The sequence below is a fragment of the Palaemon carinicauda genome, chromosome 39, assembly GCF_036898095.1.
Source record: "Palaemon carinicauda isolate YSFRI2023 chromosome 39, ASM3689809v2, whole genome shotgun sequence".
Classification (NCBI taxonomy): domain Eukaryota; kingdom Metazoa; phylum Arthropoda; class Malacostraca; order Decapoda; family Palaemonidae; genus Palaemon; species Palaemon carinicauda.
The window spans coordinates 68,293,162-68,314,023 of record NC_090763.1 but is presented as its reverse complement, the minus strand read 5'-3'; the positions used below and the strand labels follow the sequence as shown (position 1 = coordinate 68,314,023).

General features: G+C 43.6%; 2 protein-coding genes across 2 annotated transcripts in view; one reads left to right on the top strand and one right to left on the bottom strand.

Annotated features, from left to right (window-relative positions):
* The window catches only part of LOC137631242 (uncharacterized), a 107,874-nt gene extending 89,808 nt beyond the window's left edge, over nt 1–18,066 (top strand). Inside the window, exons 6-7 of the mRNA XM_068363025.1 lie at nt 13,880–14,053; nt 17,726–18,066. Of these exons, the coding sequence (XP_068219126.1) occupies nt 13,880–14,053; nt 17,726–17,938 (387 nt within the window). The 3' untranslated portion in view covers nt 17,939–18,066. The remainder of the gene's footprint in view (nt 1–13,879; nt 14,054–17,725) is intronic.
* Nucleotides 9,062–11,653, bottom strand: LOC137630894 (piggyBac transposable element-derived protein 4-like). Its single transcript, XM_068362429.1, has 3 exons — nt 11,140–11,653; nt 9,817–10,719; nt 9,062–9,425 (listed from the first exon to the last, which is right to left on the bottom strand). Coding segments are annotated over exons 1-3 (1,416 nt in total). The 5' UTR covers nt 11,652–11,653; the 3' UTR covers nt 9,062–9,424.
* Nucleotides 18,067–20,862: the final 2,796 nt, after the last annotated feature.

Below are 20,862 nucleotides of genomic sequence, written 5' to 3'. Positions count from 1 at the left end.
CAGAGAGGAGGAAAGAACCAACAAGTTTGGTTTAGGGGTACTTCCTGTCCGTCAATAAGCGAGTCTCCCTATTTTACTTGACAAAGGTTTGTATATGCGTAGGAAAAATTTGTGAAATTTTTTTTAAAGTAATTGTATTTTCCTCTTGGTATACAAACCTGCGTTAAATTATCCCACCTCAAACACCCCTCTCAGTCCTAAGACAAAGGTCAAAAGTAGTGTCTTTGACAGGTTGGTGGGCAGGTCTCCTTGCCGTCACTCACCACCTGTCGTTAACAATTTCGACAACCGTTACAGCACCACTGAAGCCATTCCTTATTTTAGGGAATCAGGTTTATATGGCTAAGAAAAATAGATAATTACTTTTAAAATTTATTTTAGCAGTGGGATATTTTGGTAGTTTGTAAAGCTAGCTTCTCTTTGTTTTTATTACTCATGTCACTCACATCTTCAGACATTATGTTTAGGTATTATTAGAGAGATTTCCGTTTCTTGTTTTAAATGGGCCTGCTCTGTAAAGAGTGGAGTTTGACTTATAAACCTGGTTAACATCCTCCTTTAAATAATACATACATACATACATATACCAAGGCACTTCCCCCAATTTTGGGGGGTAGCCGACATCAACAAAAGAAACAAAACAAAAAGGGGACCTCTACTCTCTACGTTCCTCCAGCCTAACAAGGGACTCAACCGAGTTCAGCTGGTACTGCTAGGGTGCCACAGCCCACCCTCCCACATTATCCACCACAGATGAAGCTTCATAATGCTGAATCCCCTACTGCTGCTACCTCCGCGGTCATCTAAGGCATCGGAGGCAGCAGCAGGGCCTACCGGAACTGTGTCACAATCGCTCGCCATTCATTCCTATTTCTAGCACGCTCTCTTGCCTCTCTCACATCTATCCTCCTATCACCCAGAGCTTTCTTCACTCCATCCATCCACCCAAACCTTGGCCTTCCTCTTGTACTTCTCCCATCAACTCTTGCATTCATCACCTTCTTTAGCAGACAGCCATTTTCCATTCTCTCAACATGGCCAAACCACCTCAACACATTCATATCCACTCTAGCTGCTAACTCATTTCTTACACCCGTTCTCACTCTCACCACTTCGTTCCTAACCCTATCTACTTGAGATACACCAGCCATACTCCTTAGACACTTCATCTCAAACACATTCAATTTCTGTCTCTCCGTCACTTTCATTCCCCACAACTCCGATCCATACATCACAGTTGGTACAATCACTTTCTCATATAGAACTCTTTTTACATTCATGCCCAACCCTCTATTTTTTACTACTCCCTTAACTGCCCCCAACACTTTGCAACCTTCATTCACTCTCTGACGTACATCTGCTTCCACTCCACCATTTGCTGCAACAACAGACCCCAAGTACTTAAACTGATCCACCTCCTCAAGTAACTCTCCATTCAACATGACATTCAACCTTGCACCACCTTCCCTTCTCGTACATCTCATAACCTTACTCTTACCCACATTAACTCTCAACTTCCTTCTCTCACACACTCTTCCAAATTCTGTAATAATGTTTTGAATGATCTCATTAAAAAAGTTTTTAAACCCCTCATTTACAGTAGCTCACATTTATAGTCTTCAAAAATTTTATAAATTCCATTCGTGACTTGAAGGAAGATGATCCTCTGTTGGCAGCTCATACTGCAATTGCACCCTAATGTTTATTGGGTTCCAGCCATGCTAGAGCTTCACTAATTGTATGTCAGGCTGGCCAACAAAAATCTGTGTACAGTATACTTATCCATTTTTTCCCATTTCATCATTCTTTCTATTCCTCTCTCATTTAGGAAAATAATCAATTGTAAGGAAAATGTCAACTTTTCAAGTTTAGACTTTTGTCGTGTTCTGCATTATAGTACAGGATGTAGCACATCATCTTTAATTTTTTTATGCCTGCTTTTTGTTCCTGTCTCACCTTTTCTGCCTGGTATTCTGCTGGACAGGAGATCAAGTCCCACTCATACTTGATAGTTTTTTGTAGTCTGCAACCTCACCATCCTTGTGAGTTAAGGATGGAGGCTTTAGCAGAGCCCTATAGGTCTACCTGCTAAGTCATCAGTATCCTTTGCCTTGTCCTCCCTGGGGTGGAGAGGAGCCTTGAGGCCTGATCATATGGATATATGGTCAGTCTCTAAGGCATTATCCTGCCAGGGCATTTTCACTGTCCCTTGCCTCTGTCATTTATGAGCAGCCTTTAAATCTTTACAACTCCCATCTGATGCAGGCCAATCCCCTGTGAGTTGTCCCACGAGTGCATAAAGGTGTGATTGTTACTCGCAGTTAGATCCATATTTGCCAAACAACAATTGGGAACCTTATAGTTTAAATTTGTGATGAACATGTCCACTTGAGGTTTAACTCAAAGCCACAAAAACTTGCAGAATTTTGGGTGAAGTAACCACTCTGCTTGAAGGATCTAGCTCTTTGCTTGAGGAGTCTACAAGAATGTCCTTTTTTGGAAAAAATCTTGGGCCTTAACCCACTTGAAGTTAGTAACAAATTTGGAACACGAGGCTTCTTGCTTCTTGAAATAGTTTAGTGTCATGGAACTGTATGACATCACCATGGTTATTCTTTTAATAATTACTATTGTTTCAATTAAAGCTTTTTATGTTGTTTGCTTGGAAAATAATGCATCTAGAGTTACCCAACAAAATTACATCATTCTACAAAACAAGAGAAACCCTTTTTTTCAATATTAATCTTACCCGATAATCATGTAGCTGTCAACTCCGTTGCCCGACAGAAATCTACGGACGGGATACGCCAGCGATCGCTATACAAGAGGGGGGTGTACTCACCAGCGCCATCTGTGGTCAGGTACTCCAGTACTTCTTGTCAACACCACCTCAATTTTTCCTCTGTCGTGCCGCCGGCAAGACCTACATGGATACGCTGTTGATTTTGGAGTCTTTGTTCACGGTTTGGTGAAGTATTGCTCTAAAATTTAGCCTTCGCTATACAGGAAGCTTTTCCCTTAGCTTAGATAGCTTTTGGAATTAAATTGATTTATTGGTTAACGATCTTTGCTTTACTTTGGAATTCCCCCTTGACTGTTCTCTAAATTCAAGATGTCCGACCACTCTCAAGCTCCTAGACAAAGGCGATGTAGTGTTAGGACTTGTAGTAGGCGTCTTCCGAAGGCCTCGGTTGATCCTCACACCGTTTGTTCCGACTGTAGGGGAAAATCCTGTCAGTTGGAAGATCGATGTGGGGAATGTGCTGGGCTTTCGGAATTCGATTTTAATGAATTCCTCAAGTATACGACTAGGTTAGAGAGGGAGAGAGTTAGGAGGAGTTCTTCTCGCTCTTTGGTTTATTCCTCCCCCCATGATCCTCAACCTTTTCCTTCCCCTGTGGTGGTGACCCCCGAACCTATTACGAGTGCTCAGCCTGATATGTCGGATATGTTAAGTGCCATTCAGGCTCTAGGTGATAAGGTGGAGTCTTTAGTGAGTGACCACAATCTTCTCTTGGCAGATGTCAAGGAACTTAAAGTGAAAAGTGCAGTGGGAAGTGTTAGTGCCAGTGCTGTGCCTAGTGTCAGTGTCAGTGTTGCGCATGAGGATACTTCTATGCGTGCCAGTCGTCCTCCCAGTCCGGGACCTCTTGCAAGCTCCCAAGCCCAGGGGAGAAGCAAAGTCGAAGGGCAAAAGGGTTCGGCAGGCCTTGATCGGCGCACAGTTGTATCCTCAGTGGTTGCGGGCGTATCTGATAGAGATCGTCACTTCCACTCCCAGACGATTGAGCCCTTAAATTCCTCGTCTGCGGAAGATGTTTCCAGGAGGAAACGCTGGACCCAGGTCTCACGACCTCTTAAACGTAAGGTCCCAGCCGAGCGAGTCCAACGGCCCAGGTGTAGCCACTGGGCCAGTTCGGACTCGCCGCAGTCATCTGATGACTCCACACCTCCTAAGAGAGGTAAGGCGATGCCTCAACAGGCCTCTGCTGAACCTCATGCTATGAGGCAGCCAACTTCTGTTGATCCCAAGTTGTCTATGCTGCAGACAATGCAGTCTCAGCTTGCGGTTTTGATGCAGGAGTTTCAGGCAGAGAAGGTTAGCAAACCTCCTCCTGCGAGCGCTCCTCCACCTCTGCGCAGTCCACCCTGCCAGACGTATGATGTTGAGGCTCCTCCTGCCTCCATGCGTGAGCTGCCGCATTGGGAGTTGCCAGGTACCAGCGCTATGCAGCAACCTTCTCTCTCCTTGAGGCAGGAGCCTCTTGCTATGCGGCAACCTCCTCAACCCTTGAGGCAGGAGCCTCATGCTATGCGGCAACCTCCTCTACCCATGAGGCAGGAGCCTCATGCTATGCGGCAACCGCCTCAACCCTTGAGGCAGGAGCCTCATGCGTTGCGGCAACCTCCTCCACCCATGAGGCAGCAGCCTCATGCTATGCGGCAACCGCCTCAACCCTTGAGGCAAGAGCCTCTCTCTGCGCAGCAACCTCCTCAACCCTTGAGGCAGGCGCAACCCTTGAGGCAGGAACCTCATGCTATGAGGCAGCCTCCTCAACGCATGCAGCAGCCGCATTCTTCGCAGCATGAGCCTCTTCCCATTCAACACGAACCGCATACCATGCAGCATGAGCCTCATGCCTTACAGCATTCGCTTCTGACCACGCTTGCTCCTCAGACCTCCGCAGAACCTCCTTCACCCCAGCCTCATGACTTTGTCATTGCCAGCCCTCATCCTCTTCAGCAGAGGCGTGATGATGGATCCTCAAGTGCGCGTGCACCCGTTCTACAGGATTCAGCCATTCAGCATGCCACTATACCGTTACCTCTCGCTTCTCAACTCTCAGGAGATGAGGTTTCTGAGGATGAAGCTGCTCACCTGGATGATCCTTCTTCTGAGGTGGAGGAACACAAGTCGTCGCCACCTTCATTAGACTTTCGTAAGGTCCTGACTCTGTTCAGAGAGTTATACCCTGAACACTTCGTTTCTGCAACCCCTCGTTCTCCCCCATCCGAGTTTTCTCTAGGCATGCAGCCTATTACGTCTGCCTACACCAAGCTTGTCCTCGCCAGATCATCAAAGAGAGCTTTGAGGGTTTTAGGGGATTGGTTGCAGTCCAAGCAGCAACTGGGAAGGACATCTTTTATGTTTCCTCCTCCTAAGCTGGCTTCTAAGTCGGGCGTCTGGTATGCCACGGGAGAGGAACCAGGCTTGGGGGTCCCTGCCTCTGCCCAGGCTGACTTCTCAAGTTTGGTTGACTCTCCCCGTAGGTCGGCTATGAGACGCTCTAAGGTCTGCTGGACTTTTTCTGATCTGGACCACTTGTTGAAGGGAGTCTTTCGCGCCTTCGAAATTTTTAATTTCCTCGATTGGTGCCTGGGGGCCTTGAGCAAGAAGACTGCCCCTTCTGACAAAGACTCGGCCATGCTGATCATGTCCTGTATGGACAGAGCAATTCGCGATGGTTCTGGCGAACTTGCTTCTATTTTTGTCTCAGGAGTCCTCAAGAAAAGGGAACATCTATGCTCCTACTTATCTACTGGTATCACCCCTTGCCAGAGGTCACAGTTGATGTTTGCTCCTCTCTCCAAGTTCCTGTTTCCGGAGGAGCTAATCAAGGAGATGGCTGCGGCTCTTATCCAGAAAGATACGCATGACCTCATGGCCTCTTCAGCACGTAAGGCTAAAATCGTACCTTCAGTGCCGAGATCTTACCGCATCCCTGTGGCTGATACACCTGCTACCAGATTCATTCCGCCCTTTCGTGGCAGAGCCCCCAGCCGAGGAAGTTCCCGTGGAGACAGTCACAGGGGCAAGTCCAAGAAAGGTGCCAAGTCCACGAAAAGCAAGCTTTGACTTCCCTCCTCTCCAGACAGCTGTAGGAGCCAGACTCAAGACCTACTGGCAAGCCTGGGAAAGAAGAGGTGCAGACGCTCAGTCTGTCAAGTGGCTAAGGGAGGGTTACAGAATTCCGTTCTGCCGCAATCCCCCTCTGACCACATCTCCCATCAACCTCTCTCCCAACTACAAGGAGAAGGACAAGAGGCTAGCGTTACATCAAGAGGTGTCGCTCCTGTTACAGAAGGAGGCAGTGGTGATAGTCTGGGACCATCAATCCCCGGGCTTTTACAACCGTCTCTTCCTGGTGGCCAAGAAGACAGGAGGTTGGAGACCGGTGCTGGACGTCAGTGCGCTCAATGCTTATGTCACCAAGCAGACGTTCACAATGGAGACGACGAAGTCGGTCCTAGCAGCGGTCAGGCAGGAGGACTGGATGGTCTCGTTGGATCTGAAAGACGCCTACTTTCACGTTCCCATCCATCCAGACTCCCAACCTTTTCTGAGATTCGTCTTTGGAGAGGTTGTGTACCAATTCCAAGCCCTGTGCTTTGGCCTAAGCACGGCACCTCTTGTGTTTACGCGACTGATGAGGAATATTGCGAAATTCCTTCACTTGGCAGACATCAGAGCCTCCCTTTATTTAGACGACTGGCTTTTAAGAGCCCCCACAAGTCGTCGCTGTCTGGAGAGTCTCAGATGGACTTTGGATTTGACCAAGGAACTGGGTCTCTTGGTCAATTTAGAGAAGTCCCAGCTCGTTCCTTCCCAAACCATCGTTTACCTGGGAATGGAGATTCAGAGTCGAGCTTTTCGGGCTTTTCCGTCGGCCCCAAGAATCAACCAAGCCCTAGAGTGCATCCTGAGCATGCTGAAGAAGAACCGATGCTCGGTGAGGCAGTGGATGAGTCTAACAGGGACTCTTTCATCGTTAGCCCTGTTCATCGAGTTAGGGAGACTCCACCTCCGCCCCCTTCAGTACCATCTAGCAGCTCACTGGAACAAGGATATGACGCTCGAGGCGGTCTCTATTCCTGTTTCCAAAGAGATGAGGGCTACTCTAACGTGGTGGAAGAACAACATTCTTCTCAAGGAGGGTCTCTCTTTAGCTGTTCAGACCCCCGACCTTCATCTCTACTCGGACGCATCAGACTCGGGCTGGGGCGCGACATTGGACGGACAGGAATGCTCGGGGACATGGAACCAGGAACAGGAAACGCTTCACATCAATTGCAAGGAGTTGTTGGCAGTTCATCTGGCCTTAAGGAACTTCAAGTCCCTCCTGCTAAACAAGGTGGTGGAGGTGAACTCCGACAACACCACAGCCTTGGCGTACATCTCCAAGCAGGGAGGGACTCATTCGAGGAAGCTGTTCGAGATCGCAAGGGACCTCCTCATTTGGTCAAAAAGTCGAAAGCTCACGCTGGTAACGAGGTTCATTCAGGGCGATATGAATGTCTCGGCAGATCGCCTCAGCAGGAGGGGTCAAGTCATCCCCACAGAATGGACCCTTCACAAGAACGTGTGCAGCAGACTTTGGGCCCTGTGGGGTCAGCCAACTATAGATCTGTTCGCTACCTCGATGACCAAGAGGCTCCCATTGTACTGTTCCCCGATTCCAGACCCGGCAGCAGTTCACGTGGATGCTTTTCTGCTGGATTGGTCCCACCTCGACCTGTATGCATTCCCGCCGTTCAAGATCATCAACAGGGTTCTTCAGAAGTTCGTCTCTCACGAAGGGACACGGCTGACGCTGGTTGCTCCCCTTTGGCTGCAAGAGAATGGTTCACAGAGGTACTGCAATGGCTGGTCGACGTTCCCAGGACTCTCCCTCTAAGAGTGGACCTTCTACGTCAACCTCACGTAAAGAAGGTACACTCAAGCCTCCACGCTCTTCGTCTGACTGCCTTCAGACTATCGAAAGACTCTCTAGAGCTAGAGGCTTTTCGAAGGAGGCAGCCAGAGCGATTGCCAGAGCAAGGAGGATATCCACTCGCAGAGGCTATCAATCTAAGTGGGAAGTCTTCCGTAGCTGGTGCAGAACCAATGCAGTTTCCTCTACCAGTACCACTGTAACCCAAGTTGCTGACTTCCTGTTACATCTTAGGAATGTTAGATCTCTATCAGCTCCTACGATCAAGGGGTACAGAAGTATGTTGGCAGCGGTTTTCCGCCACAGAGGCTTGGATCTTTCCTCCAACAAAGATCTGCAGGACATCCTTAGGTCTTTTGAGACCTCTAAAGAACGTCGGTTGTCCACTCCAGGCTGGAATCTAGACGTAGTCCTAAGGTTCCTTATGTCATCTAGATTTGAACCTCTCCAGTCAGCCTCTTTTAAAGACCTCACTCTCAAAACTCTTTTCCTCGTCTGCCTTGCAACAGCCAAAAGAGTAAGTGAGGTTCACGCCTTCAGCAGGAACATAGGTTTCACATCTGAAACGGCTACATGTTCCTTACAGCTCGGTTTTTTGGCAAAAAATGAGCTTCCTTCACGTCCTTGGCCTAAATCGTTCGAAATTCCTAGCCTTTCCAACTTGGTGGGTAACGAACGGGAGAGAGTACTTTGCCCTGTCAGAGCTCTTAAGTACTATCTTAAAAGGTCAAAACCCTTGCGAGGACAATCAGAGGCCTTATGGTGTGCTATTAAGAAACCTTCGCTACCTATGTCTAAGAACGCAGTTTCTTATTACATAAGGCTTCTGATTAGAGAAGCTCATTCTCACATGAAGGATGAAGACCTTGCTTTGCTGAAGGTAAGGACACATGAAGTGAGAGCTGTGGCTACTTCAGTGGCCTTCAAACAGAACCGTTCTCTGCAGAGTATTATGGATGCAACCTATTGGAGGAGCAAGTCAGTGTTTGCATCATTCTATCTCAAAGATGTCCAGTCTCTTTACGAGAACTGCTACACCCTGGGACCATTCGTAGCAGCGAGTGCAGTAGTAGGTGAGGGCTCAGCCACTACATTCCCATAATCCCATAACCTTTTTAACCTTTCTCTTGAATGCTTTTATTGTTGTTTTGGGTTGTACGGTAGGCTAAGAAGCCTTCCGCATCCTTGTTGATTTGGCGGGTGGTCAATTCTTTTCTTGAGAAGCGCCTAGGTTAGAGGTTGTGATGAGGTCCTTTAGTATGGGTTGCAGCCCTTTATACTTCAGCACCTAAGAGTTGTTCAGCCTCCTAAGAGGACCGCTGCGCTCAGTAAGGAAGACGTACTTATTAACCCTGGACAGGTAGCGTGGCCAAACCCGCCCGTAACAGGTAGAGTGGTGTCATATGTGTTACACTCCCTTTCGGGGGGGTTAACGGGAGGATACCAATTTACAATTTTTTTTTTTTTTTATAGTTTACTAGTTTAAAGAGTCTACTTTCTACTGGTGTAGGAGAAAAAAAACTTTGAATATAAAATAACACTCTACTTACATAAATACAAAAATAAGTATAAAAATACAATTTTTCCTAAATAACTTGCACTGGACACTTTAAAATAAAACAATGAACAAAAAACCACTTGGGTGCTGATACTAGAGTCCTGTGTGCACAACTTGGCGTAAAAAAATCGCCGATATCAGCAAAACTGCCAGATCTGTAAAGAAAAGAAAAAGCGGTTAATTTTTGTATACGCTAAATCACTACAAAATATTTGTGTGAAAGGAATGCTATATTTATAGTGGTAATAATTATTATATTTGGATGAATTTTTCCAAAAAGTCATCTACAATGATCCCAGATGATGGCAAAACCTTAGGAATTATATATAGTTAATATAAACTGGGCAAAAGCTTAGTTCAAATGTAACACGTACCATGCGCCATTGACGTAAAAGAAAGGCATATCTAGAAAGAGTACTAATAATTGATGTATATGCAATAAAATGGTAAATAAATAATCTATGATGACCCTAGATGACAGCAAAAAGGTTAAAAATTGTTTTTAGTAAGTATAAACGGGTAAGAAAAATAATTCGTGAAACTTACTACTTGAGTTGGCACTGGTCGCAGGTGTAGTTGACATGGGAGTTACAAACAGGCTTATGGCACTTGCCACACAAAAGCTTGGTCCTGACATTAGAAGAAGAAGGGCAGAGAGGGCATCTGTTGCGCTTCTCACTTCGTTTTGGAGTGTCTGGACTCTCGTCTTCGGGCTCTTGTACCGCAAAAACAGAGCAAATGAGGTAAGTCAAGTCCCTTGGGAGGTACCTCTTGTTTGCGAGTCTTGAAAGTGCTGCATCACGGGCGAGTTCCATGGCCAATTCCGCAGAAAATTGCCTCCTGTTATACAAGGTGTTGTCAGGCAAATTTTGGTGGATAAAAAAGGAATTATTCACAACAAGATTGATAATCCCATAGAAGACACATACGGGCCACCTCCGGGTCTTCCTGCTGCAGGTCAGGGCAGAACATATCTGATCGAACGTGTCAACTCCTCCCTTTGTGGCATTATAAAACATGTGCATGTGACTTTTATGATCCTCAATAACTGTGGGATTGTGATGAACTGTGGAAAGAATCTGGATCCTTTTCGTCGGCTTGACACGTTGGCACAAAACGGTGACCTTGTCCTTGTAATTATATGTGGCAACAGATTCGCCTAATTCCATGGGCGTTGACAGCAACACAGTAGGCAGGTACGGTTTTGGACGAATAGTACCAACTAAATGCATCCCACGTTCACGGAGAGCCTTGGCTAGTGGCAGGGAAGTAAACCAGTTGTCCGTCGTAACAATACGCCCAGCCTTCCTGAAGGGTCGGGTTAGCTCCAACGTGAAGTATTCTCCCAAGGGCGTACTTGTATTGGTAGTTCCCTTGCCCAGGTAGGGAATGGCATTGCACATGTAGAACGTGTCTGCATCACATGCCATAACTAACTTGATGCCATACCTAAGAGAAAAGAAAACAAAATAAAAGAAACAATGAATATAAAGAAAACAAAATAAAAGAAACAATAAATATAAAGGAAAAAAATAAAAGAAACAATAAATATAAAGAAAACAAAATAAAAGAAACAATAAATATAAAGAAAACAAAATAAAAGAAACAATAAATATAAAGAAAGCAAAACTAGACCTATAAAATTTTTTTAAAAAATTGCATATATATCAAAAAAATTTAAAATATTGCATATATATCTATCTATCATATATATATATATATATATATATATATATATATATATATATATATATATATATATATATATATATATATATATATACATATATATATATATATATATATATATATATATATATATATATATATATAATATATAAATAAAAATAAATAAAACTTTTTACTTACTTTGCTGGTTTATTCGGGATGTACATCCTGAAACGGCACCGTCCCCTGAAGCCGAGGAGCTGCTCATCCACAGTGAGATGCCCACTGGGTTCATAATTGGCAATGCAATTGGCAATGACCTGGTCCCACAAATTCCTTATGGGAGCAAATTTGTCATGTGTCACACGCTCCTCCCTCGTGGCAATGCTGTCAAAACGTAGGGCCCTCTGAATAAAGGCGAAGCGGCGCTCACTCATGATGCTCCTGTAGAAGGGACATCCTAGAGACTTAGAGAACATCTCTTCCGCTGTCAGATGATTGTCCTTCCGTGCCCCTGTCATGATGAGGATCCCAAGGAAGGCACGTAACTCCATGAGGGTCACATCCTTGAAGGTGGGGTCGTTTTGCCGCTTGTATTTGTTCCGTAGGGTTAGGATTTTGTCATTGGTGTGGATGACCACTTCTGCAAGCATTATATTTGTCAAAAATTTGTCAAACACTTCAGCAGGAGTCCTACACCCGAAGACAGCCATGGTGGGACCAGCACTGTCAAAATGGTCAATCTTCAAGATTGGTGGCATTGTTGGGTTTGGCTCTGAGTGCCACTTCGTGTTGTCCCTAGCCATGTAAGAGTTATCCGGCAACCTCTTCAATGCCACACCTTCTGCAGGGCAAAGAGGTCCTCTCCTCCTTTTCCTACTCCTCATCTCCACGGGACTAAGATGAGGCACAGGAACCGCAGGATACGCTGAAGAAGGCCCAGGAGACGCTGAAGAAGGCCCAGGAGACGCTGAAGAAGGCCCAGGATACGCTGAAGAAGGCCCAGGATACGCTGAAGAAGGCCCAGGATACGCTGAAGAAGGCACAGGAGACGCTGAAGAAGGCACAGGAGATTCTGCAGGAGTCACAGGAACAACGGAAACAAGACGAACTGCGTGCGAGACAGCAAAATCATGTCTCTCTTCATGCGCTGTTTCCGCTACTTCAGCAGCCAAAAGTTGATCCCCGTTTTCCTCAAGCAGCAAGGTTTCATTGTCGACCAGGTCGTCTTGGATAGTGTCTTCTTCAAAGGTAAGGGTCAAAGGCTCTTCTTCATCACTACTGACGAAAAGGAGCTCCAAAAACTCCTCCTCCTTGAGATATTTCTTCGCCATGCTGAAAATCTGAAAACAGGATAAAATAGAAAACTAGAAATTACCCTCAAAATCACATTCTTGCTGCTTTCAAAACAAAATGGCGATTGGTACAAGTACCTACACCATTCACTGATATATTCATATAGACACAATTACATTATTTCACTAAATAATAATACAGTAATGTAAAATACAAAATGTTTGCGTATGCGTGACATACCCGTTACGGTAACGTGGTTGCTAATATGCAACAATTCCAACTTTGGAGGCCGATATCTGACGAAAGCGTCGGAGTAGAGAAGTGGCGAATGTTTCCTGCGATGAAGCTGGTGAGCAACTAACGGCTCCTGGGTAGACAGGCCAGAGCCTGCAAGGCGTCTATGCGCAGAAACGAAAAAACGAGTTTTTGCGCCGCGTCCCGGCCAAATCCAACACCACGCTACCTATCCAGGGTTAAAGGCAGAGTAATGGTTCAAGTCGACTTCCTTACCAGGTACTTATAATTTCATTTGTTATTTTGAATAACTGATAAAAATGAAATACGGGATACTTAGCTTCTTGATTAACTTGTACACTGGTTTTCACCCACCCCCCTGGGTGTGAATCAGCTACATGATTATCGGGTAAGATTAATATTGAAAAATGTTATTTTTATTAGTAAAATAAATTTTTGAATATACTTACCCGATAATCATGATTTAATTGACCCACCCTTCCTCCCCATAGAGAACCAGTGGACCGAGGAAAAAATTGAGGTGGTGTTGACAAGAAGTACTGGAGTACCTGACCACAGATGGCGCTGGTGAGTACACCCCCCTCTTGTATAGCGATCGCTGGCGTATCCCGTCCGTAGATTTCTGTCGGGCAACGGAGTTGACAGCTACATGATTATCGGGTAAGTATATTCAAAAATTTATTTTACTAATAAAAATAACATTTTTGGTAGTTTTCTTTTTGTTTAAGTGGTCCTGTTCAATAATCTTTCAACTGCAGGGCTGTTTATCAAAATGAGATTTTCTTGTGACCTCATAGGCTATGGACTTATTTGTTTTATTGTTAGAATATGTTGTAATTTTAAACATAATATATTTTCCTAGTTCTAGCCTTTCTGTATGTACACTACATACTTTCAAGTACTGTACCTGTACATATTTCAAATTATAAATCATGTAAAATTCATTTTTTAAGTTTGTGAATCCCTTTTAATTAAAAAAACAAAAATGTAGATTCCTACAATTTTATAAATGTATTATAATTAGTATTTAGAAGCAATAATGTCACTTGTATTTGATTGTTTAGCCCCACTGGTTGATGTTTACAAATTTATGTAGCCATTTGATAATATTTGTTACCATGAAGGAAAATAAATTGGTATTGTATTTCATGCAATAGACTATAGAATACTTTTTAAAAAAATCTTTTAGTTATGTCAAAATACCTAGCAGTGATCAGTCAATTACATTCATTTTTCAAAATCCATTGACTTTAAGATTGTATACACAGGTACATAAAAAGTAAAAACTCAGCCTTTTTTTAATCACTTTAATAATTGTTGTAATGCTCATTGCTGTATTTAGAGACCATATTCTTTTGTAATCACTTACATCTAGCTTATCCTTCTGTAGGAATTTCTCCTGAGTCTTCTGGAGAGACTGCCAAACCTTCATAATCTGTGCCTTGGGTTGTGGATGGGTGCTCTTTGTCAGCGACGGGAACACTTGACGTGTACGGGAAATGCTCTAGTGAGTGTGATTATGGCTAGAAGTGCTGACAAACCATTGCTAACGGAACTGGAGCAAGTGAGTATCATTATATTTTAACTATTTTCATAGATTGCTGTAATGAAACTTAATTGAAAGGTCATCCAGAATGCTTGAGTTATTTCAGAAATGATAATTATTGTAATTTAATCAGACCATACAACTACAAATCTTGATATTTACATGTTACTATGGGCTTTAGACCTGGACAATTGAAAAAGTAGATTAGGTACCATTGATTTCCGAGTAAGCAATCTAGCTGAAGATTATTACCAATGGTTTTGGGTATGTTACATCTGGAATTATACAAATGTCGGGCGCTATCACTTACTACACCAACCACTTTCCCATTGGATGTGATGAATTACATATATTCTTAAAAGTTTGGGATTAACAAACCTTCAAACTGTCAGAACATCCCATTCATACTTTGAGGAATCAATGAAAATTTCTAGACATTGGAGGTTATAAAAGATTAACTTTTCACTACCATTTGGGAATTGATCAGAGATGCTTGTTATGGGCACCCAAGTAATTTTATAATTATTCTAATGGCAGATGTGGTACTGATACTGTATTTGGATATTAGTTACCTTCATAGAGGGTTTTGATGTGCCATTGTGTTGTACATCTAGCACTCCCCAGCTACTGTACATCATGGTGTTAAGTCCAACTCCAACTAAGAATTGGATAGTCTAATACTGGTACATTGCTGCTTTTGAAACCTTGTTTGCTAAATGGAAAATGGCCCTCACGGAACAAAGGAGAGGGTCTCTTCATTAGTTGTGATTGAATCAAAGGGAAGTATTGTGAAGGGTACTGTAGTTCAGTCCTTGCTACCGGGTGTTTTTGTCTTCCCTATGAATTTAGTTGGACACAACAATCTCACTGAGGCCTAACCTCTAGTGTGGGCAACTTCCAGGAAGAAGAATCTTGGTGACTTGTATCAAAGGTACGAAAGTCTAGAAAAAAATAGTCTTAAGTGAATGAACCAGCATTGAGGCCTCTATCTCACCTCAGTAGCAAACTTTATAATCTTGTACACAATGGCTGTGATGAGGGGCGGGGGCAAGCCTCAAGCCTACAAGATTAGTCAGTAATTGTTCTTTATGAATTTTAGCCAAAAAAAATCTTCTTTCTTTCAAGTGCTACCACAGTCTCAAGAAACAAGCCCTCACTAGCAAATTTATAAATTCCTCCAGCCCATTTATCAGTAGACTTTCCCCAAAGTTGTCAACCTTTCCGAGGCCAAAAGAGCAACTTGTGCCTAGCCAGACTTGGGAATTACGGAGATAGAAATACCCTAGAGGCATAATGGGCATCCTATTCTGCCTGGGTGTGATTGACACTTTGTTTATGTTGAAAATCACAGTTCGGTTACTGTATAGGTCAGCTTTTTGGAAGCTCCTGAACCATACTCCCAAAAATAGGAATTTGTCCAATAGTGAACACTTTTCTTGACAAGACCCACTTCATTATGACAATGTTAACTAGCATATACCTCATACTGTACTCCCTTATTCATGAGAAAGATGGGTCCAGGTCAAGAGAAACCATATTCTTTCTAGCATTGTAAGTATTCGCCAAGCTCCCAAGGCAATTTTCAAGATATCTCCTTTGAGAGGAATGACACTAAGGTTTTTGTTATTGCAAGGACAGTTGACCTTGGTCCAACAGAAAACCCTGAGATTGAGAGTTTGTTTGACCATGTTTTTGCACTCATTTGTGAGTGTAAAGAACAGGGAGAAACTGCTGTGGCTTTTGTGTCAGTGGGACTTTGTTATTCATCAGTCCTTTGGGGAACCCTGGAGTTTCTGTGGTCAGAACTTGCTCGTGTGGCTTTAGACAGAGTAAACTATTTCTAGGCCTGAGAATTCGCTGTGGTCCAGCTATTCGAGTAAGATTCTACTTGGCTGAAGGTGTGACCCCTTCTCCTTGATCCTACGCTTACAACAGGAAACCCTGTGGAGAGACTCAAGTCTTTTCAGCTCTTGGGTCTGCTATCTTAGGTAGCCTATTCTGTGGCCAGTCTATAGGTGGCTTACTGGATCAATCAATGCTCCAGTGCAATCACCTATTTCATCATAACTCAGAATTTGTCAAATCCTGAGACGTTGGTGAGGTACAGGAAGTTGCTTCTCTCTCTTGGGAAGATGGTAACTTTCATGACACACCAGTCAGCCAACCAATGTGCCAACTGAGGTGTGCACGAAGAGTAGCGATGCATTTGTATCTTGATTCTCCTGGCAAGTTGAATAGGAAGCTACATCTCTCCTTAGAAAGACGTAGAGGTAGCACTGGAGAAGTGAGGGAAGGCTAGCCATGACTCCCTCATTCACTGCACAGTTAACTTCAGAGATCAAGGCCCTCTGGCGACAGTTGTGGTGAAACCATACCGTCAGGTAAATTTTTGAAAAGTTCTGGCAACTCCCTAAGCCCAATCAGGACCTCCAGTTGCTTCTTCCTGTAGGAAAGGCTCAGGCTGTGCTCTGCCTTCTCGCACCAATCCTGGCTAGTTCAGGAAGGATGATAGAGATATGGAGGGAAGAGGAAGGGGACACTGAAGTCAGCAGTCCTCTACATCAGCTGCTGCAATTGGGGATGCCTATGTTGCCATTGGGCAATGTGTCACCGATATGGAGCAGAACAGTTAGATAGAAGGCCATTAGAATGGATACCTTACATGCACAACAATGGTATTCCAGAGGTTCCTCCAAAATATTTCTTAAAACTTTGGCCTCAGTTCAAAATAGAAAAGTTATGAGCTGCACTGACTTCCATCAGAGGAAACTAAATGCTTTTAGTGGATCTGAAGGATGTGTACTCCCAAATACCCATTCATCATTTCTCTTAGTACCACCGCCTCAACAGTGGTCTATCAGTTCAAGACCCTGGTTTCGGACTATGAACAACTTCCCAGGTGTTCACACTGGTGTAAGACTAGGCCCACTTGCATGGGATACGTATTTGGAAGTACAATATTCCGACGGTTGGTTAATCCTGGCCTCGTCCGAGAGGTATATGCTACTGGATTCAGATTGCGCGCTCTCATTTCGTCATGACCTGGGCATGCTGATAGATACAGCAGCAGAGTCTTTCTACCAATCACATCAGTCCAAGGTAGTAGATTACTTCAAGTTCAATGCTGGTCGAGTCCATCTCTCCTTTTTGAAGAAGCTTGTTCTGCACAGGCAACTCCACCAGAGATCCCTTATCAGTGGTGTTTAAAAGATTGATGGTTGGCCTCCAGGGATTCCCAAGCTATCAGTTCCAGTTAGACATGAGGTATAGGCTGATCTTGCCTCCAGACATGCTACTTTTCTCAGATGTGTTGAATATGGGTAGGGCACACATCTCAGTGATCTATAAGCGTTAAGTGTCTGCACATCATATTGGAAATGCAACCTATAAGCCTCACCATCAAATCAAGAAGTGACAATAAACAAAAGAAATGTTAACTTGATGACAGCTGAAGAGAAAGCAATGAATTACTGACTGGTTCCTTGCAAATCGCCTACTTCCCATCACTCAACTACTTACAGTACTTTGTTACAAGAGCTCAAATAAGTCTCTAGCTCGTGCCAGGGAATTGTGCTACATTAAGAGACTGATTTGTATTCAAGTAGGTACAACTTTAGTGTCACTTAGTGCATAGAAATCAATACAATGTACAACTCCATATTTACAGTGTTCACTTCAATTTTATTTCAGTTATGCTGTCTACCATCTGGAACGGACAGTGAAATGTGCGCGTCCCTGGTTTGTTTAGCAGATAAACTACCCTCTTTACAAACCATAGTAGTACCCGCTTTAGATTCATTTCTATTATCTCCTACATTGAAATATTTCAAAAACAGTAATGTCGAGATACGACATAAGTGTGCAACAGATCAAGTTTTTACTCACTGGGAACCAGAACATTAACCTTCTTAGCTAAAATTTTAGGTTATTTCTGATCTCTTGTACGATTTCTGTGATTTTCTAAAGTTTTAAATAAATTATATTTTAGAAATTTGTTTATTTTAACCTTTTAAAACTGAAGTACTGTACAGTATAAGCAAAATAATAGAAAGGGTAAATTTACATTTAAATAGAAAGCAATAGGCACGCTGAAGGCAAAAATGATAGGTACGTGAGGGGAAATAAGTCGATGATCAACCAAATTTTACGGTACTGTTCACTATTCCAATAATCAACAGTGTCTTCCTTATACAAGACGATTAGATTAGTCAAGATATAATTACCCACCTATTTATGATTCAATATAATCTTACAGTGCAGGATCAACAATGGAAATCTCAATTTTTATAAACTGAAGTCACAATGAACAATTGTTTTAAGGGAAAAATGTTTCTGTAATGGCAAATATGTAAAAGAACAAATTCAATCTCTAATAACTTGTTTGACTTCCATTAATATCCTAATTTATAAAAGTACAGCAAGGGAAAAACAAAATGAAATTCTTTATACTCTGTATTTCCAATACAACAAAAACCTATTTTAAAAGTAAAACGCAAGAATTTCACTTTCTCTTCCGTATAAAGACTTTCTTTTCTTCTCCTTTTGCCTCTTCTGGTGGTTTAGTTGTGAAGATGTCATTGGTTGGGTCACCAATGTGACCGTGAACAGGTCGGACCTTCTTTATTTGCCGTTGATTCAATTTATTTACGTACTTGACAGTTTCACTACTTTTCTGGGTTCTGCGAACCTGTAAAAATTGTAAGGATAAATTTAAATATTTGTATGGCAACACAAAACCTAAAATAAACCAATTTGAAATAAAGTTCAGTTCTGGTCTCGTCAATTATAACACCTGCCATTACATCCAATTTTTAAATATAAAACTTACCCGCTGGTTATATAAAAGAGCTGAAGTCCCTGACGCCAGGGCAGAAATTCAAATCTCGCGCTATCGAAGATACGCCAGGTGTACCAACCGCACCCTAGCGGTAGAACAGGTGGAACTACACACCAACTGCAGTTCTTCTCTCTGCCGTCATAGCTGACTGACATATAGAAGTTCGCTCTCGTGTTTTACTTTCTTGGGAAGTTGTTTGGTGATGTACAACATTCTTTTTTGAGTTTAAGCTATCGTTGATTAATTTCCCTTGGTTCTTATCTTGAAATCTTTTTGTTTGAGATTTTCTTTATTGCTTTTTCCCTTACTTTTTGCTTGTCGGTCTCTCACGTTAGCTTTAAAAATGGCCGACTCCTCCCCTGCTCAGCGTAGGTGTGTTAGTGAGGGTTGTCGTACACGACTTCCTAAAGGATCTATTGATCCTCATTCTATTTGTGTAAAATGTAGGGGTAAATTTTGTTCATTAGATGATAGGTGTAATGAGTGTCTTTCCTTAACTAATGATGATTTTGTTACTTTCGATCGTTATGTTAGGAGACTAGAGAGAGATAGAGTTAGGCGTAGTTCTTCCCGATCTGTGGATAGAGCCTTACCTAATTTACCTGTTCCTAATCCTGTTCCTTCCCCTGTGGTGGTAGATCAAGAACCTACTATGAAGGACATGTTTACTGCTATTTTGTCTCTTGGTGAGAAAGTTGAGTCCTTAGCAGGCGATAGAAATACTATCTTTTCCGAGTTAAAGGTATTGAAAAACCGTGAGCCTATCGGAACTGTGGAAAGTGTTTCAGTGTCTGATGTGGTACCGAAGAATCGTGACTCTCTCGGTGTTGTGACAAGTGTTGATAATGTGTTTAGTGTTGCGGAGGGTGCGTCGGCACGATCTTGTCGTTCACCTAGCCTAAGACCTCTTTCGAGCTCTCGAACCCATGGGAGAAGTAATGTCGAACGGCTTAAGGGAACGAGAAGCGTCATCAATCGTGCAGACGTCCCCTCGAACGTTCCTGTTGCCATAGCTCAGGTCGTTCACCCTCATCGTAGGAAAGGTGAGGTTCATGCGTTATCCCCGTCTTCCGATGAAGGGTCGGGGAGTGAGATCTGGCGTCGAGCGTCTAGACCGCTTAAACGGACTCATGATGAGTCACAGCGTCGGGAATCGCCTGTGCGTCCAGGATGTAGTTCGTGGGGTTCACCGGAACGTTTCCGTTCTCCCAGCGCTTGCACTCCGGCCAAACGTTCAGATCACCGTGTTCGTGTGGATATGATTCCTTCCGATTCGGATCTTGTTACTATTCATGCACCCCCTCTTCCATCGGATTGGCTTTCTTCCCCCGAAATGCGTGGTGACGTTGGTGCGAATCTTCCTTCTAGGAGTTCTGTTGATCCGAAATGGTCTGCGCTTTTGTCTATGAAGGAACAACTCTCGTCGTTGATGGATTCTTATCAACCAGGTGTTGGCGTTATGTCTGGGCGTTTGATGTCAGACCAGTTATCGCACAAACGTTCAATGGTATCTGGTCTTGACGAGTTATCACTTAGGCGGTCTCCCAGTCATAGTGTTCAACGCCAGGTTGATTTTGATGAGTCGCGTCAGAGAGTTTTGGTTGACCAGTTTTCGTATTCTGGTCGCGGGGAAGAACATCGGCGTCGACAAGTGGACGAGACGCGTCAACGATTTGAAGTAGTGGATCGTCCGCGTCAACAACTTTTGGACGCGTCGCGTCAAAACATTGATTTGCAGTGTCGACATCCTGACTACTTTGATCGTTCGCGGCAACAGTCCTCGGACGTTACGCGACCTCGCGGTGATCTTCAACAGTTACCTTCTGATTTCAAGCGTTCTTCTGTTCAACAGCAGTCGGATTCTAAGCGATCTAGGCAGTTGTTGGTTGAGGATGATCGTCTACACGTCCGTGTTTCGCATCAATCTACTTCTACTTCTCCCCATCAAATTGACGCAGATGTTGGCCTTGACAGGCAGTCCCATCCAGAC

Bases quoted from the DNA above. Each gene is read 5' to 3' on its own strand.
- LOC137630894 (XM_068362429.1), bottom strand. From the start codon at position 11,651: ATGGCTGTCTTCGGGTGTAGGACTCCTGCTGAAGTGTTTGACAAATTT. The intron at 10,720-11,139 runs GTAAGTAAAAAG...CTTTTCTCTTAG, and splicing joins ATCCCGAATAAACCAGCAAA to GTATGGCATCAAGTTAGTTA.